General features: G+C 42.3%; 2 protein-coding genes across 2 annotated transcripts; both read right to left on the reverse strand.

Moving 5' to 3' along the window:
- Window positions 1-680: 680 nt before the first annotated feature.
- On the reverse strand, window positions 681-12,523 carry LOC139350174 (choline O-acetyltransferase-like). The gene is made up of 15 exons (XM_070991336.1): window positions 12,343-12,523; window positions 11,632-11,741; window positions 10,095-10,286; window positions 9,249-9,367; window positions 7,924-7,977; window positions 7,627-7,807; window positions 5,993-6,170; window positions 5,725-5,894; window positions 5,553-5,653; window positions 5,322-5,450; window positions 5,116-5,238; window positions 4,878-5,019; window positions 4,559-4,621; window positions 4,049-4,186; window positions 681-2,958 (listed from the first exon to the last, which is right to left on the reverse strand). The coding sequence occupies exons 2-15, from the start codon at window positions 11,674-11,676 to the stop codon at window positions 2,692-2,694; spliced, it is 1,902 nt and encodes a 633-aa protein (XP_070847437.1). The 5' UTR covers window positions 11,677-11,741; window positions 12,343-12,523; the 3' UTR covers window positions 681-2,691.
- A 425-nt stretch (window positions 12,524-12,948) lies between these two features.
- Window positions 12,949-16,004, reverse strand: slc18a3b (solute carrier family 18 member 3b). Its single transcript, XM_070990532.1, has one exon. The coding sequence runs from the start codon at window positions 15,509-15,511 to the stop codon at window positions 13,943-13,945; it is 1,569 nt and encodes a 522-aa protein (XP_070846633.1). The 5' UTR covers window positions 15,512-16,004; the 3' UTR covers window positions 12,949-13,942.
- Window positions 16,005-19,861: the final 3,857 nt, after the last annotated feature.

Consider the following 19,861-nt stretch of genomic DNA (forward strand, 5'->3'; position numbering starts at 1 on the left):
CTGCAAACAGACAACCCCATGCAAATGAGTTCAGTTGTTTCTCCAATTGCAGTTGAGACTAACTGTCATGGTTTAGATTTACTTCACAGCCAGGTTAGCTTAGCTTTTATTTGAAATCAGGTGAGTCACTGTGTTCCTGTGTGTTTGATATCCTAGTTCAGGATGTGACTTTGCCACAGTTACAAACTGTTTTACTCCATCACACATGTAAAGAAGCCTTTCACAGAATCAGAAAACATCAGTAACTTTGATTTACAGTAGCTTTATCAAGTTATATTCAACTAAAAATCAGTATCCTAATTTAGAGCACAGCAGCATACTTACATATGTACAAGAGCGACTTTATCAATAGTGGCAATACTAAATAATGTTGATCTCAGGATGGGAGCTGAATTCAGGAAGGTGCAAAATGGCATCAGGCCACAATGCATTTAAACAGTTCTGTGGATTTGTTCCCAGCACAAGTAAAACTTTTCAAGCTTCTTTTAGTGCTGTAACACACCGAAATCATACAAAGTGAATGAGCACCCAGACAGCAGCACAGCATTTGGTTTTTCCTTCATTTTCCTGCAGCCATTATACCAGACTGTGCCCCCAGACTAATTTGAGATTCATTTATTAAGGAAAATTAGCTACACAGGGCTTCAATCTTAACAGAAAACACTGACACTGTTGGATTTGATAGTTGGAAGTTACTTTTATTTCTGAAATCAGTTTTTGATACACCACAGTTTTATTGCACCTTAGACTGGCAATGTCTTCTATCAACAAAACACTGTTGTGGCCTGAAAAATAAAAGAGCCTTTTGTTTTCTATACGACTTGGCACTGACATTCATTGAATTAAATGACTGAAGAAAACATTATATTCTCTCTGTCACTGACGCATTACACATGAATTACCATTCGCAAAAATACTATCATGGATGAGTGTAACATTAATGTATCAGGCCACATTAATACTTTGCTGTGGCATAACAGCTGGGTTTACTCACAGGGATTATTAGTTATTTCTCATGAATGAGCCACAGGGAAAACTCACTGAATAACATATGACAGACATTACATTCTTTTACATTTATCACTCAGATTAGACGGCAAACACCAAGTAGAAACAGCTCAAATTAACACCAGAGGTAAAACATCGAACATTTATAGAATATTACATCGGTCAGGAACTCTGGAAAACAGTTTGCATCACTTTATTTAAGGCATTTTTGTTACTCATGTAAGTATTTTACTATATCATTATATAAGCTTTTCATGTGTACATATAAAAATACAGTTAGTATGTAAGAATAAACATGCACGTGTGTCACTTATGGTCTTTTCTCGACGTGGATTCATCTACGATGGTTCACATTCACTGAGACTGATGGTGGATAGATACGTAACAAACAAGTGTCATCTGGACACAGGGCAACAAACACTCTGACATTTTCACCATTAAAAACCACTGATTTGCTGTAACGTGAACCACCACAGATTGAAACAAGACGCATACAAATATGCATTTGTAGGAGGATCCATGGCACACGTTGAATGGACGCTTTTGAGCAGAGCAGCATGCATGGTGTAGATTGCCTCAGTTCAGTCTAATGTGACCACTAATATCTGACATTTCTGAATATCAAAAATAGCAACTATAGTTAATTCATTATTACATAAGCTCCATGCATCTAATGAACTCATGTTGTAAATTGCACATTTACCCTCACTGCACTTGCTACTGCGTTATTGCACAAAGTACCTACAGTATAACATCTCTACCCTTATTCTACCTCTAAGTGCAAATAAAAAGCACTTATGTACACATCAACACAGTGGTTTGCCTCAGTCACCACTGGATTGTATTTTTCTTATAGTAACACTGGTCATTGCACTCTACACGTTAACTATTGCTGTAATATAGGACGCATACACACAGTACAGCTAGATGACTTCAAATGTGCCACTGGAATCACATCACATATGTTTTCCCTCTACACACATTATTTATGACCAGTCCACTTTGTTTACAGTACAATTATTCATTCATATCTTCATATAGATTTCTTAAAGTGCCTCATCAGACAGTCTTCACATACACACAACCTCTTTGGCAACCGCACGGCGTCAATAGAATCAAAAAATAGACGTGAATGCTGAAACAGTACAAGAGTAAAAACGACTTTTAGCACATTAAAATGGATCTGGTCTAACTGACAGGTTGGTAGGGTCACATTTACAGGATGTCATGATTGTTATAAGTCACTTAAATATACTGTAGCTACTTTTTATTTTATTTTTACATTACATTTACGTCATGGCTCGATGTGTGTAAGATATACATTGGGATCACTCTGACAGAGGATAGGCCCTCACATCAGTGCTACAAAGCGGGCATGGCTTCAGTTTCCTAAAGGCAGCAGACCAGTTAATCTCAGTCTACTGAGTCAAGCGGGGTTTTTGTTGGACCCCAAGTCATTCTAATGTCTACACACATCCAAAAAGAAAAAGTTTTCTGTTTTTTTTTTTTAATATTTACAGACTATTCTTGAACTTTAAGGCTTTGCTTTTTGTTGGTAAAGGAACACTATTGCACAGACGACAAAGACACATGAAGGCCTCTCAACTGCTGAGTCTAGAGCTTAAGTCTAAGTCTAAGAGGGTTGAGTGGAGCAGCTGAGTGGGAGTGCTCTCACAGTATGGCTTACTTCCCTGATTTATGAGGCTGGCCGGTGCCCTGGCTGCCTTCAGCCAGTTTGGTAGCTGCAGCGCTGCTTCTATTGCACAGGTCCCTGATTTCCAGCAGGCCCTCGTTCAGGGCTTTGACGAACACGGCCGAGCTCGTCTCTGTGTTCTCCCAGAAACTAGACACACAGAAGATGATGTGGTCTGACTGCGGGTTGTAACAGGCGCCGTAGCCGTTGGGCACCACCGGGCCGTAGCAACAGAACATCTCCACTGTGGTAGGGACCTGGAAACAAGAGGACACACTTTAGCTCGTTAAAGAGTGTGTGTAGTGTTTTAGAGAAAATAAACAGATAAGGGCTGCAGCTAACAATCTTTATTATTGCTCAATCTATTGATTCTTTTTTGATTACTCATTTAGTTTGTGAACTGGCAGAAAATAGAGAACAATGTTCATTGCACATCCAGCAAATTGTAGCCATTTTTACTCAATAAATGGCCCAAAAGATTCATTTTCTGTGAACAGTTTATTAATTAAGCTCTAAATTGGATTTATTACGCAGTAAGTTTTATTACTCTGGTGTCAGTTTACATCCGACCTCATGCAGCGACTTCTGCTTTCACCCTGCTGGTGTTACACAGGTGAAAATCTTTCACCTGGTCTATGTAACGTTAACAGCAGAGGGTCTTTGTTTTTTATTCAGTGACTGTTCTTATGTATTTGACTGTTCTCTTACTTGTCCTTGGCCATGAAGTACTTTGTAATGGTAATTTTGAAAGGTGCTATGTAAATACTAAAGTGAGTGTATGAGCTCCATATAGTTGATGTATGTTTAATATTACTGCCTTAAGCAATTTATGCTAATAAGAAATAGTTATTATTTAAAGTGTGGGGTTCAGGTGCTGTCAGGAAAGCTAAGGCTTGAAACATAGATGGTCGAAGTGAATAAACTCAATGCCGAGGGCAGTAGATGAGTCTGGCAGATGTGTCCAATTAAAAAGGCTGTGACAGGAAGCACAGAGCCCTCAGCGAGGGTCCCAAACACCAGCGTAAACTAAATATTTTTAATGATTCTTTGCATTTTGCAAAGTTTTGTTGGGTTGCAAATTCACTTCTGCAGCCTCAGTTCCTGTTAAAAAGACTGCAGTCGAGTTCAGTGACTCTGTTTGAGGCGCCTCCCCCTCAGCTATTTGTACTTGGCTGTCTGTTGGCTGTAGCGGTGTCCGCTCTGTGTGCTCTGTCTTCACCAATGATAACTCGGAAAGCCGATTCTTATTTCTCTGCTTGTAGAAGAATCCCTGTTTCATTAAAGCACCTGTCCATAATTTCAATCAAGTAAACAATATATGGTAGAATAGGATGGGATCGATGTTACCTGACTGGTTGAAAGGATGAACTGGTTACTGGCCACATACGTTTCATCACAGAAGATCTCGGGCTTCTCCATATTCAGCTCCTTTGCGGTCCTCAGAAGCCCAAGGAGATGATTGTCTATTGCCATTCCTGTAATAGCCTAAAAGACATTTTTTTAATGAATTACACTGAGTTAGGACCTCAACATGAGCACAGACTTTTTGTGCCTTTTCAACTATGTCACATCTTGCTATATTGCAGACCATCACTGAACTACCTGGACTGTAGTTGGACCACAAATTACGTGGACTTAGATTCTGCCTTTAATAGTCATTGGTAATTGGTAACTATCTGTCTACAAATATCAATTCAAGATCACCACAGCTGCCATCCTCAGTGAAGGATGAGGAAACAAACTTCATAAAACCTTTCTGGGAATATACGCTGATTTGCTGTCTTGCTGAGACTTAGATGATGAGACAGATACTGCTGTTATATGTTTATGTTAAGCACGAAGCTTTAAAATACTTACAGCAATAGTATAATTTGTCTGGGCATTAATTGCATCCCTCAATCTTTTCAGTTTTTCTGAATCCTGTTGAAAAAGTGAAAAATGGTTAAGAAAAAGTAAACGCAGGGCATTTCTCACGTACACAAAGACAGCCGCACAGCCAGGAAATCCATTTTTCATAGCTGTGTTAAGTCTGCAGGGAGATCATCTGTTTGAATGGGCGGACTGGGTCTGGCAAGCCGAGGCAGCTGCTCGCACCTGTTTCATTTAAGCAGGTGTGATGAACAGTAATGTGGGAGTTACTCAGTAATTGGGGGTCAAAGTGAGAAAAATGACTCACGGCGAAGGTGGCCCTCTCATCTGTCATGGACTTCACAAAGGCCAGGGCCTCAGGGGTGGCAGAGCGGATGTTATCCACCCGACCCTCCTGGAAACGCCGAATGGACGCGCTCTCGTAAGTGGACACGAGCCTTCCACTGCATCTGAGTACAAGATCACAGCAGCATTATCATACCTGACAGGGCATGCTAAGAGTTATTTGATCAAATTTGTTGATATAGACCATGAATGTACTTTACTTGTAAAATCCAAGTTGTAAGGCAACTTGTATGAACGCGTCTGGACTCATCTTCTGGCTTTTGATGAATTCCTTCCCGTAAACTTTGAACTTGAAAACGTCCATGTCAAGATTATTCACCAGCCTGAAGGAGAAAGCACACGTGAGAGCGGATGTCTGTAGGAAGACTTTTATACATGATTATGTGTTAGCTTGCGCTGGTCTTGCCTCTGCAGTCTGTCTCCGGATACTGCTAAGAGTCCATGGAGGTGTGGGTTACATTTCCAGAGCAGCCTTCTCGGAGCGGGAAGCTCTCTGACGCTGGTCGCTCCCGCCATCTTACAGGGACTCCCTGTTCTGTTCAGGATGACAACTCCCATCACTGTAGGCCTCAGCAGCATTTATTGAGACAAGAATATCCACTGTGTGGTTTTATGTTGCCGCAGTTGGCTAACTTACATGTATTTCATCACAAATTCAGAGCACTGCACCAGAACTATTCCCTCGAATGGCGAATGCTCGCACACGACTCCGCACACCCCGTCCAGTCCTACAACAAACTGAGAGGAGGTTTGTTAGCTAGCAAAACCCAATTCGTGGAGGATTTCAAGGGGCTTTAACGTAGTCCTACCTGCAGGGACTTGTCATACCAGCGGTTCGCCCCATTCTTCTCACGGCCACCGCCATGCAGCATCAGCAGGGCCCTGGTGGTATCCCGAGGCTCCAGGCCACTGGGCTCATCCAGACACACCACGCACAGGCAGCTCTCAATGAGGGCCAGAGAGTCCCTGTTGGTTTGATCTGGAGAGAGGAAAGGAGTGGATGAAATACATCGTGGTGTCTGATATTGTTTAAGGTTGCTTAAAAAAAGTGGTGAAAATCAGAGAAGCGTTTGAGACCTTTTGTCAGTGCTTCTCTGGCTTGTGCCCATTCTGTTCTGCCGTCAGATGTCAGGATACCAAAAGGAGGGAGTCTCTCTTCAGCGTTTCCTGCCATTTTCATGATTTTCTCCAGCTGGGATAAGATCTCCGTCTCGTTGAGCTGCTTGCTGTTAGCGACGACATCCAACACGAAAAACTAGTGAGAAAAACAGATTACAGAGATCATGTGTTTCTTAACTATTCCACTGTATCAGCTCATACTGAACATTTGTGTTTAGATGTGTCCTCGCCTGTCAGTAGTCCTCAGCTTATTCTTAGTGTGCTACAGGATTAGCTGATATAAATAGGACAATAATGGTAGGAACTAAATATGCCGCCTAAAATATGCCTCTTTTAGTGCCATCAGTTAAACATGCGACTCAAGGAAGCTCTCAAAGTGGCAGATTCAATCAACGATGATTCAGTTAACTGCTTGTATCTCCATAGGGACGGGCCATTATGTGCCACAGATTGATAGTTCCCAGAACAGTGTCCAGGTGAAAGCTGCTGTGCCCTTTTCCACGGTAATTTAAAGGCACCGTCCGTGAACGAAATGTAATCAAAATATTAGCTGCGGACCTGCAGATGTTAGCAGCGGGGGGTTTATGCATTTATGGGAATCTCTGTGGAAGAGTTCAGGGAAGCGGCACAGTCTACAGACTGTCGGCAGGTCGGCTTGTTACAGGGGATTGTAGGCTCTTTGCTCCGAAAGAAACAAACTTAGACAAAAGGAGACAGCCGCTAAATGTGTAAACTCCGGAGTGATACCGCACTTTTAAGTTCTGCAGTTGAGAAAAACAGAAAATGTGGATTTTGAGATGAAAATGTTCAGCCTTCCTGTTTTTGCAAAAGTCATAAAACAGTATACAGTCTTTTGTCTTATTTGTCAGTAAGAAAAGCAAAAGGTTCAGACCACGTCTTCCTCCTCTACTTCCTGCTTCCTGCTGTAAGTCTCCAGCTTTAACATCCCTAGATTTCATTATGCTTTGCACTCCAAGGCCACTCCTCTTTAATTTCTTCTTCTGTGGTCCCTCCTCTGAACTCCCTTTGCCCCTTGCCCTCTCCTCCTCCCCTGTGGAGGAGCTAGATGTTATTCCTTTTGGCCCAGTGATTATCCTCATCCATCCCGTTCTTTCTCCTGTGAGTCTGTACGATGGTGAGGAGTAGTAGCAGGTGGTACTTTGAGTAAACATGTTGTACTGTGCTTTTGCACTGTAGTATTTTATATCTTGTATGTGTTGCTCCCCTTTTTGCAAACTATTACATCATTTTTTGTGATTAGGCTCATCCTTTTTGAAATCTTTTGAGACATGTTTGTAATCAGTGTCCTTAAATTTTCTGCTTGCTGCTGGAAGAGAGACCTTATGTTCAGCACTGATGAGGTTCAGTAGGGTGGAGGGTTTTGACTTTTTCATGCCTCTTTATCTGTAATACATTTCATTCAAAGATGGCTCCTTGACAGAATAGATAAAATGTCAGTTGTCGACAGTTTGGATGAAGGAATAGTTTATCTGCACTAGAGGCCAGTATTGCTGCATGTGGGGGTAAATTCACCACATCCCTGGTGTTCAGAAAAACACATTCAAACCGAAAAAAGTCACCGCCGTCCTGACCTGGTTCTTGCACGCCACGATGATGTGCTCTGGCTCTGAGGAGGCCCCGTTCATGTGGACCTTCAGCGTGTCCGTCTTTAGCCCCGGGTAGCGGTAGGAGGTGAAGAGGCGGTAGTACTGCTCCATGCACAGAGGGGTCCCAGCTAGCTGGCCTCGAGCAAAGTCCACCGGCAGCGCTCGCCTGCGAGACATTATTACGCACATCAGATTACCTCTGAGGACTCTCGTGCTTATATTGACTTTACTGAGGTGTAGGACATGCAGGGTGACAGGTAATCCATTACAGGCTAAACTTACGCATCAATGAGGGCCTTGTAGTCCAACACTCCTCTGATGAGTCGAGCAGCAAATCTTAAAAGAGAAGTTAGAAATTAAAAAAAGCAGACAGAAGAGTTTGCCATGAAGACCTGAGCATACGCAGCAAAGAGCATATACTCTCATCTCTCAAAGGACTAACAGTAATCACATTATGGTAAATTACTAGGATACAGTGGGCGAGCTGTGTGTGTTTATCTGTGTTAGTAAGAGAGAGACGGCCTGTGTGTGTGAGTAGGCGGTGTGGGCAAACAGGGGAAAACACAGAGCCCTGTCAGGTCTTATGCTGGGCGTCATTTGTCTCGGTGTTATTACGCTCAAAGCCAGATCAATACAAAGGAGGCGGCCGCGGCGCACCACACCCCTAAATGAGGCCTGACTGGCAGTCTCTGCGGAGAGCTTGGTCCTGTCACTCCCAATCTAATGAGCGTCTGTGTCAGTAGATTACCAGCTTGGGGCTGCTCTGGAAATATTCACTTAGTGCGGCACAAGCTGACAAAAGCCGATGTTGAGTTACAGGCCTGAGTGGACTGGTGTAATGTCTGGTGGCACGGCTCATTTAATAATGGAGGGCAGAGATTTGGCCAAGGGATGATGCCAGTGATTTTCTCCATGTCTGTAATTCAGATTTTAATCTGAGTCTGAGAGGACAGAAACCCTGTCAGTGGCTGCAGAGCTGAGAGATTTACTGTGTGCTGTTAGTGGTGGTTTTGTTTTGTGGTTGGAGAACTAAACTTTTGACGTTTAGTGGATATTTTCACCAGTTTTCATGCGAGTGCTCAACACACAGATACTTTCAAGCAATTTGCAGGCAACAGTGCATTCTGGGATCTGAAGTACTGTGATTTACTTCTGCTTAAGTCAGCAATTGCCTGCATTTCCCTAAAAAGACCTTGAGAATGTGCTGTAAACATTCGGTTTGTTGGTTTTAAATTAATCTGCAGCTGTTTTGATCATCAGTGAGCCGTAGATAAAAAGTCAAATTTATATCATCAGTGTAAAATTTTAACTAAATCTGATTTCTTAAACTGGGAAAACATGATCAAATTTGCAGATATTTTACTTGTGTATAAAATTTCTCTTGGTCTGCTTTGTATTGTATTTGTCTCTCTTTGTATTTTCTTTTTTAATTTTTTTTTTATGTTACATCAACCTGGTAGGGACTCCAGATAAAAATTAGCCTGTATGGCACATTTATACGGTGCACCCAAGTGCTCCTGTTAATTAATGTGCATTGAATTTTAAATTTTAAACACCATAGCAGCAAATGTTGAACAGTCTGAACAACAACATCCAGCAGCACATACCTGAGGGCATCTTTATGATCTCTGAAGGTCTGCTTAGGAAACACCATGACGGGGCTGGAGTTGACCGGCAGGGCCAACCTGTTGTTCAAGTACATGTCCTCCAGCCAGTAATCAGACACCTAAATAAAAACACAGGGACGCGTTTTGAGAAATGTTGGTTCGTTAAGCGTTTTGGACCCAAGTTATTACTTTCAGAGTTGAGACCTGTGTGCAGCCGAGTAAAAAACCATTACAGTGTATCACTGCCAGATGAAAGGGAGAGTGGGAGCCTGATAGATTTCACTGAGCTGGACGAGCTGTGGACTGACCGATCGCCCAGACGCAGGAGGAGAGATTGAAGCAGCAAAGGACGAGCAGAGGCTCCAATAAATCTTTATCACCAAGCGATTCACTCCTTTCACCTCTATTATGAATGGGTTATGTGCTATTTTAGAAAAATCTGAGGTAATTTTTAGTTTTTATTTTAGCCTAAATGTAGCAGACGTAGAGTTCGATACCTTATTACAAAAACAAAGCTGATGCCGAGTGCAAATACTACTACTACCAACTGTGAAAGGTCAAATTCAATAAACTGGATTATAATGATAACGAATGATACGAAAGTGTCCTGGCTGAAGAGAATTCATTAATGGTTTTACAATGACTGCACTGAGTTTTCCAAATTAACGCTTGATGAATTAGAAAAAGGTACAAAGCAGAAACACTCTTAAAAACTAATAAAACCAAAAGATCTTTATTGATGCAGGGAAAACTGAGTAGGATTTGTTGTTTTTTCTGCCTTCTTCACACTTCTTGCACCTACAGCGGGGAGCATCCATGTTTTTTATCTTGCAGATTTGAGTTTACCCAGTTGGCCGTCTTTTCCCTCCTCTGTAAAAGCTTCTTCTGGAGAACCTCCCCGACGCCTCCAGGAGCCCCGAACTTCTCCACGATGGCCTTTGTTTTCTTAAACTGCTCCTCATTCGTCAGGTGTTGGACACACTTCAAGTACGTGTCGAGGGTTTGTTTCAGTGGTGGCACGGGGACCTTTGGCAACACCTGATGTCACAAAAACAACAGATTGGTCTAAATAATCAGAATGAATCTTTCCTCTGATTCACTGAGGGTTCATTAGTTAAAGGGGAATTCTCTCATATCTTTTCTGTAGGCTTTTATTATTAGAACCTGAGTTAATAATTCATCTTAAATGCTTGGAGTGTTTCACGTCCCACAGCCCCGTGGGACGTGAAACACTTGTTTTTTTTTAAGGATGGAAGATGCTAATTGATGATCTTTCCTGTCTGATGTTTGATCATTTGCATAACAGCACTGTTAGTAACCCAACGTATTAATATTGACCAGAACATTACAATTGCAAAATAAGTCGTCCAGCTGTGGATTCCTGGAAATTGGAACCGTGCAGAAATATATCGAAATTTAACCCAGAAAAACAAAGAAATTCAGAAATGATCAAAACTCAGAAAACAGATGCATAACAGTGAAAGTACTACTACTACACTGAAAATACTTTAGAACAGGTAAAAGTCCTGCTTTCAAAACCTTACATGGGTAAAATTATGTAAGTATTATCAGCAAAATGTACTCAAAGTATGAAAAGTAAAAGTACTCATAGTGCAGTAAAATGCTTCTTGTGAGTTTTTTTTAATATTTGAGGATTCATATTACTGCTGCATTAATCTGGATGTTGCATCTTACTGTTGTAGATGTTTTAAGTTGAGCTCATTGTAACTACTTTATATACTGTTGGGTAGTTTAATCAGCAATGCATCATTTCCTGTAGGATCTTTATGTTTGTAGGATTGCTGTCCTGTGAGAACCACGTATCTCTAAAAAGTCAGTTTTTCATGAGCTCAGAAAAACTTCAGTTTTGTGACGATGCATTTTCCAGCTGATCCAAGAGGCTTTTTAAACAGTTTATCTTCAGAAGTAAGAGAATTTTCTTAACTCAAATTTGGTTATACATGGTTTTCACTGGACGGGAAGGGCATGAAAAAACACAATCTGAAAAGCAGCTAGTGAGTGAAGGTAAAGGTAAAGGTGACAAATGTAGTTGAGTACAAAGTGTAGAGAAGTATGAAGTAGCATGAAATGGAAATACTCATGTAGAGTAGTCCTACAAGTACCTCAGATTTGTATGTAAGTACAGTACGAGTAAATGTACTGAGTTACATTTTGCCAATATGTCAATATCTGTAATGACCTCTAAAAGATTAAAGGCCTGCTGCCATTTCCGCCCCTAGCGGTCAGTTAGTGTAAGTGGCGCTGCCGCTGTCCGTGGTGCTGAAATTCACCTTGCCAACTTCAGGACCGCGGACAGCGACAGCGCTCTCCGTTCAAGCCGTGGAAGAAGTGACTGAATGATGTAAAGAAAATGTGTCCGTACTTGGCTGTCCCGGTCCCGGCTCATCTCTTTCTTTAAGATTGGCATCTTTGCAGTCAGTCAATGGAAAATACTGTAGAAGGCTTGTAGAGGCGGTCGGATCCCAGCCTTCCCTGCAGGAGGCGTGTTAAGACATTTGAGAAAGAAAAGTAAATGAATAAATGACATCAGGCCTGCTGAGAAATGTAGCTACACGGTCCTGTCTGACAGTGAACCAACAGGCTCCCATTCGTCATCATTTTGCAGCCAAATGCAATTTGCTGCACGTCCTTGAATTCCAGCTGCGCCTCGTGGCTCGCCACTGCAAAGAGACATGCATCTTGAAAACTCATTTAATCATCTCTTAAAAGCTCTTTTTTTTTCTTAAAACAAATAAACATATGAGCCAATAGACGGAGAAATGTACTTATTTTCAGTAGAGATTGACTTTTTAAAGTTATTTTGATAAAACTGCGCCAATATCTTAAAACAAATAAAGAAAAATATGTAGAATTAGATCATCCTGTGTGCAGGTTGGTTTTATTGTGGACAAATGAAATGGTTAACAGCTAGTAAACTTTTCAATATCCCTTTTCAGGCCAAAAGGGACTTTTAAGAATCTTAAATTAGTTTTGAAGAAGCTCAAGGAGGCTCATACGGTTGATAATAAGCTCTGAATAAACACAAAATCCCCCCTTTTTATTATTATTTGAGAGAGAAAAGAAATGATCTTACCTGATCTGCGCGCCACTCAAGAGGTGTGAGAAGTGTGTGGAAGTTCACATCACCTCCCACGTCCCGCGAAGTCAAATCCCATATTAGTGTAAAGCAGGTCCGTGCAGGCGGCGCGCCGCTCCCCCGTCCCCTCGCCTCGCCATACGGCTGTGGCTCCACATTAAAGCGCGCCGCGGAAAAGATGCTGAAGGTGTTTGCGTCTACCTTCCCCCTTGAGGCAAGAAACTCCTCCCATCGAAATCTATTCGCGGAACATATTATCTAACAGCTTGCTGACCCCCCCCCGCCCACATCCGATAATAATTTTAATATATAAGAAAGGAGTGACAGCCCGGTTTTGGTGTGTCATTCGTGGCTCCTGTGATGGCCCACACAGGTGACAGCTCTGGCGCGTTTTATGCGTTTTCCGCAGAGTTTGTCAGCCTGACAGTGCGGGATGATGCACCTGTGCGGAAAATAAGTCTGTTTTACACCTGCAGCGTAATTTTCTAAACTATTGCGCACTTGGATCTGTTCATTTAAAAGTACTTTTTGTTTTCATATTGCGGCTCATGCACGCTGCTTCTCTCCTTTCTGGGTGTGTTTGTGCAGCACGAGAGAGAAATCAAAAGTTTGAATGAAACTTTATTCATCATTTTCCATTAATTACAGGGTGCTTCTTATTTTCCACCTTTCGTACACAATGAAATGAGATTTGTCTTTTTCAGCCACCGGGTTTTAATACATCTTGAATGCTGAATGTAAACGGGGGAAGTTCCACAGGTGTTTCGTTTTTTCCAGCTTGAAATAAGAATGAAGTCACCACCGTCACACAGATCCAAACGGAGATTTATTAAAACGACAGTTCATAAATGAATACGTATTTGTTCATCTTTAAGGAGACTGACTTTATCATGAGCTACGTCTTGACAAAATGTTTCACACATACACGCTCGCGCGCGCACACCACACACGCACACACACACTTTGTAGAGGTCCACATATGTTTTAACAATTTACATTGTGCATATATCCACATATGTACAAAATCCATTTATTATGATACATTTAATTTCAAACAACAGCAAAACGTTTGAAACAAAACCAATAACAAACAGGCCCACTTGTCGCAAAATTCACGAATTCTTTAACAAAAATAATAAGATAAATAAAAGAAATAAATAAAATCAGGCCTTTGATGTGCAAGTAAAAAAAGTTTCCTCAGAGGCTAAAAATATAGGCTATTTTTGTGAAGGGGGGAAATGTGCTGTTTATAGTTGGTCCCATATAATCTTGTACGCACATTTATCTATTTATATCTTTTTACAATACTCAGTGAAACACACAAATTCAACAGTAGCTGATAGATCTCTCACAAAACTCCAGTTACACGTCTATGACAAACGCTACATAGACTTGCTCGACACAATGAAATCACAGTCAAACAGAAAGAAAGAAAGAAACTTTGGAAAACGTGTCACACAATCATTATTTTGGTGATTGGGTGTTTATATTGCACATCGGTACTTACATAAAAGTTTAAATGACTCTAACTTTCCTGCCTCATCTCCAAATCTCTCCAGGGGAATGTTTCGGGGGTGGCGGTCAGAGTGCGGCCGGTCTAAGTGAACTCCGGCCCGGACGACTCTTCTGACAAGGACCGCTGTGCTCTGAAGGGATCGAACCCATTTTCATCTACTGACAAGCAATTCCCTGCCGAACTGTAGCCCTTCTTTTTAGCTCTCCTCTCCTCCATCTTGATAGTATCGTATAGCCCCTGCGGAGCCTCCTCTAACAGGTTATCTCTCTCGGAGTAGGACGGTTTCATTTGGCACACGTTGCGCAGCAGCAGCAGGGCTGGTGCGTAAAGCACATTGACGAGGCCCATACCGAGATTAAGTTGTACAAACCCGAGAGTGTGCACGATCTGGCCGGCTACTATAGGACCCATAGCATATGCAACAGAGTAGGAAATGTCTGCTATAGCATAAACACTACCGTACACTGAAACATGACGCACGTCAACTAAAAACGCAAGTGTGGGCAGCAGGGCGGTGTCGACCAGTGCAATGCCAAAACAAATGCCGCACAACGGGGCGATGAGCTCCCCAAAAGTTTTGCATGCGGGGACTGTGCAGGAGCTCGCTCCTATGATAACCATACCTAAAGCTCCGTAGAACCACTGCAAATTTGGATTCTTCGCTGCCAATTTAACTGTTATGTACACACCGAGGACGTGAGGGAAGAAGGCTGGGAGCCAGGTGAGCCCCATCTCCCACTGAGTGGAGTGCATGGTGGTCTCCATCCAGTTGGCTATGGTGGGCTCGAGAAAGGCCAGGGGGATGTTGCACACTGTCAGCGCCCCGGCCACCACGGCTATGTACGGGTCAATCATGAGTCTGTATATGGGGGTGCCGACTGGCATGTTCTCTCTAGTCCTGTTGGAGAACGGCTTGATCACCGTGAGCAGCAGAAAGCCGTCCGCCAGGCAGATGCAGGCGAGCACGATGAAGGGCACCTTCTTGCCCGCGAACTCGTACAGGACCCCCCCGAAAGGAGGCGCCACCAGACTCCCGAAAGAGATAAACGCCAGAGCGATGCCCAGCGCCGTGCTTCTCTCGGACTCCTCCGTGTATTTGTCAGCGATCATCGCGATTCCAGAGGTGTCCGCGAACGCAGACCCCAGACCTTGCAAACTTCTGGCCACAAACAGCGTCGCATAGTTCTCCCCAACAGCAAATATGCAAGTGGACACGAACATAACAGTCAGTCCAATTAAAAGTGGAATGTCATATCCAACCCGGTCTATGAAAGTTCCCGACAGCGGGTTGACTAACAGCTGCAGGATGGCTTTAGACGCAAAAAGTACTCCTATCTGCACATCTAAATTGTCCTTGATGCTTTTGTCTTGGCTTGTGCTGTTGGCTGAAGTGTTGGGGTGCATCACTACGTGGACGTGCTCTGACTGCTCACTCTCCAGCTCCGCAAGATAGTCTGGAATAATTGGCACGATTACCATGTAGAGCATATTGTCCAGCAGGAGAGCCACGCAAACAATCACTAATATGATCCGCCTTTGCTGGTGAGGGTCCTTCATCGCGGTGCCTAACTGCTTGGTTCTTTCGCCCATCTCGGATAGTTTGACGGCGGCTGATTTGACCAGCCCGGATGATCCTCCTTCTCCATCCATGGTGTGCTTCTTTATTTAAAAAAAGGATTTTCGATTAAAAAACTGTAGTTGTGCTTCTCCCGTCTGCTGCCGATCTTTCAACACCTCGGGTGACTCATTGGTGTTTCCTCTACTTTGATGGGATGCTCCCCGTCCTCACCTCGCCTGTGCGTAAAGGGAGAGGCGAAGAGGAACTTGGCTGCTTCATCGGTGAAGATGGCTTTCCTCAGCTTCCTCAACTTGTCCTCGCCTCAGCCACATCCGATGCTGTTTCATGATCTCCCGAGAAGTGACGTGGTGAAATCGTAGGTTTTCTGCACCGTGCAGAGCTTTCGGCCGCTTATCTTACATGGCAAAGTTAGTTTGGAGCGATTTTTGTTACTTATTTGCAACACCTCGGACGCTCAGGCTCGCTCATCTCTGTGCCCATACCTCCTATCACCTGTGGCACTTTTGCGCTCAGCTCTGAGACCACCAGTGACTTCGTGGCCATTGGTGCACATTAACCCGGAGCTTCGGCGCTATTTTAGTCCTTTTTTTTTTGTTGTCTCCCCTTTTCACCAAGAGCTATGACGCATCACCAGCTTGCCCCCAAGTGGATCCCTTCGCCACTTGCCTCTTTTATGTTAATTTCCAACCATGGCAGCAATCACTTCAACCAATAAGAGCCAGTGAGCGCCACATCACGACCCCTTTACAAGAGCCTGGATGAAAGAAGGCTTTCTATACTCTTAATGTCCAGCGTGGGACTCTAGATTTTGGTTTTCAGGAAGACATTCCTCGATATTCGTCTGTATTCATAAACATATAGACACCCGCGCATCTGATGTGTCTGCAGTAATATATCTTTGCTAAATAAAATCTATAAGGGATTAATTTTAAGAGAAATACAAACACACACGATGATGACGAGCATAAGCTCTAAATAAAGAAGACTTGAAAGCATAAATAAAGCAACTATAAGCTCACTTCTCTTCACAGAGTCCCTATAAATAGAGATTTTATTTTTTAGGAGCTCAAGTATTAGTTGAAGCTTAACAGTCAGTACATCCATTAGCTGCTTAAGCAAACATTTGTCATTTACGACATGAGCTTTTTTCCAGTTTGAGTGTCCAAAAACACTGCGTAGCGCGCTGCACGTGAACTCAGAAACGAGCCTCTGCTGCGGAGCTGAAGAGGCTTCAGCACCACGAGGCTGTGGGCAGCTCCCGGCGCCGCGCGCGCGCGCATGAGAGTTTTTCCTCACTGAATGAATGAAAAGTGTTCACTTCATTACAAAGGGTCCAAAGAGCAACACGTGTCAACAAACTGTACAGAAATAAACAGTGTAACACGAAGCTCTTGGGTCCTGATTTGGAATCGAGCCAGACAGTCCGGAGAGTGTCTCAGTTTAACACGAGACACTGGCGACACCTTGTGGTGATTTATAATTACAACAGCAGCCATGAATATCTCACTACTGCTCAGAAAAACTGTGAATGTAGTTAAAGCCAATTATTTACATCGTTAGCACCAGTGTAACCTAATGACATCCTTCATTAACTGTTGAGATTTGTGATGAGACACTTTTCTGCTCGTTTCAGTTTATTAATTTTTATTTTAATCCCATATAATCACATTCTAATTGCATATTATCTTATTTTACTATGGTGTGAAAAACTCTCATTTGTATTTTCGGAATCATGTTAACAGTATAATGGGCTTGTTTGTTTGTGTATTTCGTTGCATTTCTTAACTGGAGCTATCATTATCCGCCAGCAGAGGGCAGTGAAGACCTGCAAATAAAGTGGAATCCATGATCCAACATTTCCCACCATATTTCCAAAACACAGGACTGGAACCTGTTTTCTCTGACTCTGGACACCCACCAAGTCATCTAAATGAATGTAAATGATAAACTAAACTTAAAAAAAAAAAAATTAAAAATGAGAAAATAATTAAAGCAATGGTCTGTTTTCTCAATCATGATTCTTTAGGGAATATTTGCAGGAAATTTTGATCCCCATGTCAACCCTGAAATGTTGTATAGAATATACTGCTTGTCCTATCAATAATAATAGAAGTAAAAAAAATGTTTTTGGCATTTAAGGCTCAAATAGATCCTTTTCATTTTATTTAATTTTATCACCACTGCTACTCCATGTGACAGTATGTCTTTATTTAAACCTGTTCACTTAGGATGATTACAGTGACAGCGGAGGGGTGTTTCCTGTGTGTTCAGTGGATGATTTGATGCAGAAAAGGCACCGGGATTAACACGCCACAGGCTATAACTGCCCAATTTCGCTAATGAGAGAAGCTTGGCAGCCGTTAGATAAACACTTTTTCTATTATGGTGTTTTGCTGCAGTCATGCTACAGTTTACATGTACGTCTATAGGCACGAGGAATATGCATGTGACTGCATGCATAATCTCTGCTAACTCATTCTAGTGACCTGGCAGTGTCTGCAGCAGTTCAGAGTTTTGTCCTCTGGGTCTAACGGTGGCTTGGCCTCTGGTTTGAAGACAATATGAGACAGGTGATGCATATATCATCTAATCCAGATTATACTCTGGAAACGATCCTTTTGAAATTATTCCAAGAAAGATCCAAAGGAGAAGTGTCTCATCCTTGACATCATATGTGCTTGTGTTAAAGAATCAGTCGACGTTGGTGAAGGAGAAATCATTATGGCTCATGAACAGACACCTGTGGTGTTATATAAGATCTTTGTTTGTGTCACGTGACTTGTTTCCTTCCACTGCGTCATCTAATCTAACCTGTGGACTGTAATGTTTGACGTAGGATTTAGTCTGACCTTTGCTTCGCTGTGAAGTGGCTCTAACCTTTGACCTGGACGGTCTTTCACATGAGGCTGAGAGAGGACACGCTCCTCATGATTAGTAGGGTTTTATTTAACGTAAACATCAACCATTGCGCTTATTGGGCCAATTTGAGGTTGATCATTAACTTGGGAGTAAAGTCTGTTATGTTCTGTTTATGTTTTTCTTTCCCAAATTGCAACTCAGCTGCAGAGTTTGTGCACTTAAACAGATCATCAGTTGGTGTAAGATAAAGTGCTCTTCAACCATAATCTGTGTTTAAGAAAAAAAAAAAAATCCTTATGCATTTTGGTTTTTGTAGAAATCTAATCCAGCTGCCGATAACCAGCATTTATATTGTACTGCAGAATCTTTCATGTTTTTTAGTTTGGCACCAAAGCTTGTATCGCCTGTTTCCATGCATCGCATTGGAGCTTGAATCAAAGGACGACTGCAGCTTCAAAAGCAAAGTCCGAAGCTTTGAATGCCACTGGTGCCTCAGAAAGTGCTTCTTTTTGGCCATTTTACTGCTAAACTATGTGATCAAGTGATATGTGCTCTAACACTGGTGGAGGAAGAGAGACGTCGATGAGATATAAAAAAAAAACAAAAAACAACCCACATTTTTAACTTGATATCAAAGATTTTTTTTAGTGAGTTGGTGTTGCGTTCAGGGAACCCATGACCTTTGTGTTTCTACATTCGGTTTCGGCCCTGGCGATCTGCTGCCGTTAAGGTCAAAATCAACTTATTAACTAAATCTCTTTGAACATATCACATGTGCACCCATGTGAGGTGAGGCTGCTGTTTATGCTGCGTAAGGTTTTTCATGACAGATGGGTTTTTTTTACGCCATCTGTCTGTGACTAGCATTAGATTTAACACACTTTACTGTCATCAGTCAAGCACAGCCAGGAACACCTTCACCTCTTCTTGTGGGTGCTGATCTAAATCCTGACTCCTCTGAATAAAAAGGCTGTGGTCAGATTTAGTTGTTTGTACAGTGTGTTGAAAGAAAGCTCCGTGAGGCTATAACTGTCCGTCACAAGTTGTCCTCTGTTCTTCCTGTGAGCTATTACTGCTGCTTCTATCCACAGCTCTGACCGAATTAGATCACTAGTCCACACACGCTGTCTTGTAATGAGCTGTCAGTCAAGCGAGAGGCTGTTTCTAAGAATTTGATGCTAATCTGTTGGATTCTTCAGTCTTTCCTGAGAAAAAACCCTGATCTGTGTATGAGAAAGTACATGATAATGCTCAACATTTAATACTCGCTAATTAGACGAGCTTGCTCATGAGCTAGAAGGACATGTGATACTAAAGAGTCTGCAGCGTAACGGCAATCCTGAGTCAGCCTCTGGTTATTGGAGTCCTTTTTTTTTTTTTTTTTTTTCCAATTTACTTTTCCTTTTTCAGTGTTTTAAAAAGGAGAAATACACAGAAAAATGCAAAGCTAAATGTCTAACTGAGAGTCTACAGATTGAGGACTCGGTGCTTTGAGCTAAATGCTAAAGCTAGCATGCTATGTGGGTAGGCCTAAATTTCTGTTCTGTTCTGTACATGCAACA

Source organism: Chaetodon trifascialis, chromosome 21 (assembly GCF_039877785.1).
Source record: "Chaetodon trifascialis isolate fChaTrf1 chromosome 21, fChaTrf1.hap1, whole genome shotgun sequence".
In the NCBI taxonomy this organism is placed as follows: Eukaryota; Metazoa; Chordata; class Actinopteri; order Chaetodontiformes; family Chaetodontidae; genus Chaetodon; species Chaetodon trifascialis.